The sequence below is a fragment of the Trachurus japonicus genome, chromosome 8, assembly GCF_045865225.1.
Source record: "Trachurus japonicus isolate A0001 chromosome 8, Traja_1.0".
Lineage (NCBI taxonomy): Eukaryota > Metazoa > Chordata > Actinopteri > Carangiformes > Carangidae > Trachurus > Trachurus japonicus.
Genome location: NC_140914.1, coordinates 32,944,501 through 32,952,536, shown reverse-complemented (window position 1 = coordinate 32,952,536; position 8,036 = coordinate 32,944,501). Strand labels below are relative to the sequence as shown.

Genomic DNA, 8,036 nt, shown 5'->3' with positions numbered 1-8,036 from the left:
AGCTTCGGAGGACCCGGCCTACGCCGTCTCCGGGGGCAACGGCTTCGGAGGCTCCTCCGTTGGTAAATGAAACGGTCTTTCCTGATGGCGTCCAAATGTAAACAACGTCCGAACAACGTCCTAACAACGTCCTAACAACGTCCTAACAACGTCCTAACATTAAACATTTGAAAGTGGCGCTTGCTACGGCTCTTCCCTTCCTCTGCTCCTCACCTGCGGCCAGCGGAGTCCGGCTCCATGGCGACCAGCGCGGCTCCATGGCGACCAGCCCGGCTCCATGGCGACCACGCCTCCAAGCCGCCGCAGAGCGGGGCTACGGCGGAGAGCCGCTAACGGTCCATAGCATGCTACGTTGCTACAGTCTTCCCTATTTCCTGTTTCCTGTTTCCCACGAACGTCAATACGTGACGCCTACGTACCATGGCACAGAATGAATAATCCACTCTACCAACTGAAGCTGATTATCAGTCGGCGTAGACAACCTCTTTTAATCTGATCCGAAATACAATGAGATCTGGGTGAATGGGATCCGGTACGGTGTTTACATGAGACATTTAGAATCTGATTGACCTCTTAATCTGATTGTAAATAGGATTTTTGGACCCATGTAAACGCACCTACTGTTTACATTAGCGGCCAAGCGTGTGTGTGTGTGTGTGTGTGTGTGTGTGTGTGTGTGTGTGTGTGTGTGTGTGTGTGTGTGTGTGTGTGTGTGTGTGTGTGTGTGTGTGTGTGTGTGTGTGTGTGTGTGTGTGTGTGTGTGTGTGTGTGTGTGTGTGTGTGTGTGTGTGTGTGACCGTACGCCAGAGAGACGGCAGGTGTAGGGGCTGACTGGCAGAGATGAGAGCAAAGACGGTGAAACAACGTCTTGTTTTTTCTTGTGAGAGACTGTGCATGGATAATAGATCTATGAGACTGTGCTGCCACGTCTGTTATGGGAAACAGCTGTCTGTGTTCTGACGAACCTCCTCTTCACGCCACATGATTGGTTGATGCGTTTATTCGCCGGGCGAAAGCTCAGAAAAATCGACCTCGCGGCGAAAAAAAATGATGTTGCATCTTCGCCGCGACACATTCACGGTCGGTGTGAAAGGACCCGTGATGAAAACTGGGGTTACGGAAAATACGTCTCTGGTGTGAAAGGGCCTTAACACACACACACTGTGCTTGATAAATGGGGAATCACTAAGAAAATAAACAGTGACAATGATACACACTGTGTTAATTCTGCTTTGTCAGTGATTGGTGAGTGTTTGGGTGTTGATAGGAGAACACATGGTGCTCATCATCCATCTAGTGGAGGAGCAGTTGAAAAGAACAATTAGCACCTTGAACAACAAACTGGCTGTAAAGAAACAGGTGTTACTTGGACAAAAGCACTTCCTTTGGTGTTGGTGTGTATGTGGGGAAGAATAAAGAGCAGATGTGGTCTTTGTCCCTGTTGAAGTTTCATTTGGTAGAAAGAAACCTTAAACCTTTAACCTTTAACCTTTTCCACTGTGCTTTATGACATTCAGACAGGTGAAAGACGCTCTGCCACAAGAAGCTGACGAACAGCTGCACAGCCTGAAACCAGGCGACTGGATTGTGGTGAAAGACTTGAGGAGGAAAGTTGGTAAATCTCTGAAGTGGTTGGGACCGTACCAGGTGCTTCTGACCACGGCATCGGCTGTGAAGACGGCGGAGAGGGCCACGTGGATCCTCGCAAGCCACTGCAAGAAGATCGTCTGAAGATAGACGACGTCTTTACCTCATCGACACCTCAGCAGGCGTCTAGCGGAGCAGCATCAGACCGTGTGTTGGAGGGGGGGGGGGGGCACTCAGCTCACTGCTGGAGAAACCAACTGACCCACAGATTCAGGCCAGGAGTCTGATATCCGTCCACTCCTTGGCATCCAATCAGAAGGCTCGGAGGTGGAATAGGCAAAGGACAATGCGGGTCATAGACCTCTGGCTAAGCCCCGCCCCCTCCACTCACTGGGACAAACAGTCAACATTGGGTGACAGTTGCTATGGCAACAGCTGTCACAGTAGAGACATTTCACAGGAGAGACAGAAAGATTAAATATCATTGTGAAGTCACCAAAACTTCACTTAGCTTTACTGCTATGGCTGTCGATAGCGACGGGCTAATTTCTGTTAGCCCGTCTATGGAGTTTTACATTATACGTTAGCATTAAGCTAGCAGACTTTATGCTTAGTTGTGATACTGGCTAACATCTAAACATCTCTGACAATATGTTGCCTCAGATACGTTGTTGACTTAACTTAGAACAGATGTAGACATCCTTGTTAAGTTTATCCAGGTTTAGTTGGTGTTGTGGTCGACTGCATAACTTTATCCAGAGCAGACACTTCTCTCGGTTGAGATGTGGCTTGGGAAAAGGTAAAAAAAAAAAAAACACCCCATCACCCAGCCTCTCAGGATACCTAGTGTCAGAGTTACATGTACCCTATGAACACCGTTTGACCATTTTAAACTTAAAATGTCAAGAAAAAACATATAAAAACCAATGAAAACTGACTAACTGCAATGCATTTCAATGGACGTGGAAGCAGAGAATGTCCCAGTGTATGGGCTAGCTATGCGCACTGTGATTGGCTCATCGTGTTTGGGGGGCGTGGCTTAGCCATAGGTCAGTTCTGTTTGGAATGTAAGGATGGAGAGAGGAAAATGAAGAGGGGCCACCGCCTTCATTGTTTACACCAGGATATGAACGCACAACTACTGAACCTCGTCGTCACAAGAGAGAGGTGTTTGGAAACACTCGTTGGAAGCCATCTGGATCTACAGTTGAACCAGAGGGCTCCAAGTACTTGAGTAGTATATTATGGTACCATGTATAGTATGGTAGTACTATATCAGCCTTGGGGATAATGGAATCCATTCAGAAACCCAAAGAAGACTTGCAGCCTTCACAATCACCAATGCACATCAATGCAAAAACGTTCCAGTGCTGTCAAACTGTGATGGTGAAGTTTGGTTTTGGAATCTGATTATTGACTTTATAAGAAGCTGGATTGACACTACAGTTGTGTTTTGGCGTTCCTGAAAGCCTCAGCCTGTTGAAAAGCTGGAATAAAGCACTACTTTCTGTTGCACTCACTTTGTTTTGTCTGATTCCCTCACCTGGTGTCACAGTACACAAGTTATTGAACGTAATCGTCTTAGATATCATGTTGGACTTGGTATAGGATTTTTATATTCAAATTACTGGCAAGGTGGTAATGACATACTATGAAATGTTACCAACTAATTGGAGCAGGTGTTATTTTGTAAAGTTCCAGATGCATGATGTAATGTGAAGAGGAGAGTCTTACTTGCTGGATCTCTAAAATCAGATAATGCTCTGTAAGCCTTTGCAGGTTTACACTGGGCTTTACAGAGGTTTAAAGATTTTCTTTTTTGTCAGACTTAAAGGGATAGTTCAACATTTTGGCAAATTGACCCATGGCCATAATCCCTATAGTCATAGCAGTAGGTTCGTTACCTTTAATTGTCGGTGCAAGCTATTTTTAGAACAGCGGAGCAGAGCCGTGAGCTGCTCAGAGCTACGCTACGGAGGCTCATGGGATTTCTTGGATTCCCTCATCAAACTCATCAAATACACAACCTAACCCTTCGGTGCTCAATGAGGAAAAGCATTGACAAAATGCATGTGGACCTAGCCTGGCTGAAAGTGGAGGACAGATTAAGACGAAGTCTTCTAACTTTATTTAGAAATATTTGTGTTTTAAAACAGCCGACTTGCCTTTACTCAAGAATAACATTTGTTCGAAACAGACACGGTCATGAAACAAGACAGGTGAGAAAGGGTCATGTTATGATTCCTAGACCAAGAACTAATGCTATGAAAAAGACAGTCATGTTCAGAGCCACTTCTGAGTGGAATAAGTTGCTCTTAATTATAACTCAAGCAACAAGTAAAGAATGTTTTAAAAAACAGCTAAAAAGGTTATTCTTGGGTAAAGGCCTGGAAATTCTGTGACCTGTTTTGCGGGTTTGGATTTTTCTTTTTATGAAATTTGACCTCAGTGTTTTTTGGTAACTTGTTTCATAGGCAGGTGTTGTGTGTGTGCTTGTATATATGCTCCTAACGCTTACCTGCCAAATTCACTTTTCATTCTGTGTATAATCAGCACCCATAGGATAAGTTATATATGAGTGACAATGCAAACATCATCTTAACAAGTACCAAATACACTGAATACTGCATTAGTACAAAGAAATGTTCAAGAACTACATGACACCTGGGGCCTCATTTATCATTGTGGATACACCTTTTTTTAAACCCTTTTTCCCCCGTTTTGTGCGTACGCACTTTTCTCCGCCAAATTTGGGATTTATCAAACCAAAACCTGACGGGGAAAAGTGCGGATATTTACACCCAGCCCTCATTTATCAAACTTGCGCAGGATCTGGTGTAGATTCTGGTGTAAATATCAGTGTACGCCAAGTGTCACGTGTGATTTACTAAAAGTGTGTACGCTGCTGATTTCGGCGTAGAACCGGCGTGGTGGTGATAAATCCGGCGGCTGAAAACGAGCGTCATTTAAATGTCACGCCCCGATATATTCCTGCTTTAGAGGCGTCGCCCTGCCCCTTTTACGACATGGAGACACTGAAGACGGCCAAGAAGAGGGACTTTACTGGCGTTACCGCGTTGAACAGGGAGAGGGCGGCAACATTAAATATCTGGACATTGATAGATTGATAGGTTTTGTGATAAATAGATTGATAGTTTCTGTGATTGATAGATTGATAGATTTAGTGATTGATAAGCGTCATCCCGGTGGATGGAGGCTGCAGACGCACGTGTCACCGACCACGTCAGGAAACCCAGCGATCTCATGAAATGCTCCTGCAGTTTACTAAACACAAGTGACTGAGGAGAAATCATAGGCATATTAGCTACTGCTGCGAACGCGACTTTATGACCATCAGCACCGCTGGCATGGTTCGGCTGATGGAGGGATGTGAAACACCGGCCCCATCTCCCGGTGACGGGGGAAAGAAAAAAAAAACAGTCCGCCGCGGAGATGAGCTGCACCTGGACAGGTAGCGGAGCCCCTAGCGGAGTAACTTGTAGCCATAAATGACATGATATGAATGACAAAATAAGGAATTGTGGGGGGAAAAGCAAAAAAAAACATCCCACTTTACTTCATGTGAAACTATTCAATCAATCAATCTGTTTATTTCGGGCATGTCAATTTAAATCATCATCATCACACTTCATCTTCGTTCAAATAATACAATACACATGGCCGAAAGGGAAAGCGGGAGAAGCAAAAGCTGATCTAGTCCCGCCCCCATATTGCACGTGTAACGTCAAAACAACACTAGACTCTTTTAGCTGGATAACGTGACACATGCCAAAGTGTTGACTTCTTCCATCCCATGTGAGGTCACTGATCCAGTGTTTGTCGTCAGGTTTCTGGATTCAGACGCTCAGAGAGTTCAGAGCTGGTTTCAGGAGCTGTAAGATCAGAAACACACTGTTTGTGGAAAAACTGTGGAAAGTCCATTTAACCAGCACTGAATCTTTTAGATACAATAATACATATTTTTGTATGTGTGAAGTAGATCATCAATCAAATGATTATGAATGATTTGGTGTAAAAGATCATTTCAGGCAAAATAAAATCAGTTTTACTTACAGGATGGACGGTCTTTGGCTGAAACCAAGAGAAAAGATAAATCAGTTGTAAATGACAGGATGTGTTTGATCAGCTCATCACCACTGAATATGATCCTCTCCTCTACTCACTCAGACTTAGTGAAGTTATTTCTTTAAACTCAAGCTTGTTTCAGTTTTACAATCTGGATAAAAACTTGAACTCAAAATAATCAAAATATTATAAGAGTCAAAATGTCCACTTTCCTCTCTCACCTTTCTTCTGTTTATAAAGCATGAACCCAGTGACAGCGATGAGGACGAGCGCCAGAGGAACCAGTGCAGAGATGATGGGGACGGTGGTCTTCTCTGGTCAATATAAAACATCACATTTTAAGACCAGAACAGATCAACAGGTCAGAACACAAGAGTGTAGGAGCTGATGTCTGTTTACATTCATCTGGTCATTGACTGCCCCCTTGTGGAGGCAGCAGGTTATTGTCTCTGGAAACCTGTCAACCATCTCTAGTTTGTGCACAGTGCTGCTCTGCTGCACTTAGTAGATGAGGTTTATGAACCAAGAGATGAGCTGCTCAGCTTTTAAACCACTGTATCTATGTTCACACCTGTTGTTGGAGAAGAATTCACAGCTCAACTGTAGAACAAAGACTAAAATACCCAACAAACCACAGACATGAGGTCACATCCAGGAGCTGCTGGTGTCTCTCTTACCCATGTTGGTCCTGATCTGAGCTTGGTCCAGTCTGGTGACGATGTCGTCCTTCAGTCCAGAGAGCTGAAACACACAGTCGTAGCTCCTCCAGTCTTCAGCTTTGACTGATGAGACGTCCAGGTCAGCACTCACCTGGAAGGACCCATCGTGGTTGGGGAGGATCTCTCCTTGGTCCACGTCCTCATGAAGCTCCTCTCCATCTCTGGTCCAGAACATCAGGGCTCTGTGAGGGTAGAAACCTGTAGCGTGGCAGCTGACGGGAGAGGAGGGGGTCTTCTGGAGGAGAGACACTGAGGGGGGGGCTGGTGGAGGAGACAAGGAGTTATGATACAGTGGTGAATCAAGCTGATGAATCGTCATACACACCCTGTTAAATCATCAAACTACTTCAGGTCATGTGACTCTACCTGTTCTCAGCAGAAAGTTCTTCCCATAGTTCACGTACATCTTCAGCCACTCAGGACAAGTCTGAGTTAAGAAGACTGCAGTGTAGCGGCTTCCACCTTTATCAGCTTCCAAACTCAGTTTGGTGACGACAGCCTGTGGTTTTGCAGCGATCCATGTCAGTGTCTTCATGTCCAGTGATATGAAGTCTTCTCCATCATAACCACTCTGAACAAAACCATCAACTTCTCCAGTCTCATCGTCCCATTCACACCCACTCACCCACTGGAAGATGTGGACACCTGAGACAGAGACAGAGACAGGTAAAGGGACGATGCCTCTTCTTTTAGACCTTTCTCACTGTTCTCTACTGCTCAACAGATTCTTTTTGTTGACTACTACTAATGTTTACTGGTTATTATGTTGATGCTGAGTAGATGGACCATTGTTTAACAGCCAGAACATTAAATCTAATATAAAACAGACCGTACCCACCTTCACTGTGGTTAAATTGCTGGTTGACATGTTGAATGGCGGCTCTGTGGACTGGCAGAAACTCAGAACACTGACCAGCGTACCACTGTAGATGTTCAGGGTGCTCATCCAGTCCTCGTTTCATCCAGGTCTGTTTTATTTCTACTGTGTTTGTGTTGCTGTCACACTGACCAGCCTCAACGTCATCAAGCAGCGCCACGCCCACAAACTCAGGGAGGTTTGTGACTCCAGAAGACAGAGTGGAGAGTAACTTTAGAGCGTGTATCACTGAGGGACAGACAGGATCTTTATTATAAATATAAACCTTCATAATTGTGATATACTCAATCATCAGATTCAGTTGAAACTCTAGTTGAGGTGGAAGTGAAACCAGGTCATGCAGCAGTGTGACGCAGTCAGAGTAAAACCCAGAGCTGAGCAGAAAGTCAAGTGAATAGTTGATTAAATATTTAAATGTGATCCTACCTGCTGATGAACTGTGACAGAGAAGAAGAAACAAAAGCCACGTTGTCACTTTGTTTTGCCACAGACGATCAACGGATCGATGATACAGCCGCTTTAACATCCTGTCCCTGAATAACCAAAAAGGAGAAGTGACAAAATCCAATATTTGTCAATGTGGGCCTGAAAATAAAAAATAGAAACCGGACAAACAGGAAGTTTTTGAAGCACACAGTATTAGAAGAATAAAACATTATTAAAATTAAGAATACAATCAAATAAAATATTCAGGGAAAATAGATATTGAAGAAAGAACACAGAATATATATATATGATATACACAACCTCAATAAAAAGAATGAAAA

At 44.3% G+C, this 8,036-nt stretch overlaps 1 protein-coding gene across 1 annotated transcript; it reads right to left on the bottom strand.

Moving 5' to 3' along the window:
- Positions 1 to 5,415: 5,415 nt before the first annotated feature.
- LOC146983864 (major histocompatibility complex class I-related protein 1-like) lies at positions 5,416 to 7,799 on the bottom strand. Its single transcript, XM_085785325.1, has 8 exons — positions 7,696 to 7,799; positions 7,231 to 7,497; positions 6,759 to 7,037; positions 6,351 to 6,653; positions 5,895 to 5,987; positions 5,822 to 5,835; positions 5,662 to 5,679; positions 5,416 to 5,499 (listed from the first exon to the last, which is right to left on the bottom strand). Exons 1-8 carry the CDS (start codon positions 7,793 to 7,795, stop codon positions 5,431 to 5,433), a joined length of 1,143 nt encoding a protein of 380 aa, XP_085641451.1. The 5' UTR covers positions 7,796 to 7,799; the 3' UTR covers positions 5,416 to 5,430.
- Between the last annotated feature and the right edge of the window lie 237 nt (positions 7,800 to 8,036).

What these genes read in the sequence shown, in the direction of transcription:
- LOC146983864 (XM_085785325.1), bottom strand. Translation starts at nt 7,795, where the DNA reads ATGTTAAAGCGGCTGTATCATCGATCCGTTGATCGTCTGTGGCAAAAC. An exon ending in GCAATTTAACCACAGTGAAG is followed by an intron (nt 7,038 to 7,230) that starts GTGGGTACGGTC and finishes TCTCTGTCTCAG; the next exon opens with GTGTCCACATCTTCCAGTGG. An exon ending in GAACTTTCTGCTGAGAACAG is followed by an intron (nt 6,654 to 6,758) that starts GTAGAGTCACAT and finishes CTCCTCCACCAG; the next exon opens with CCCCCCCCTCAGTGTCTCTC.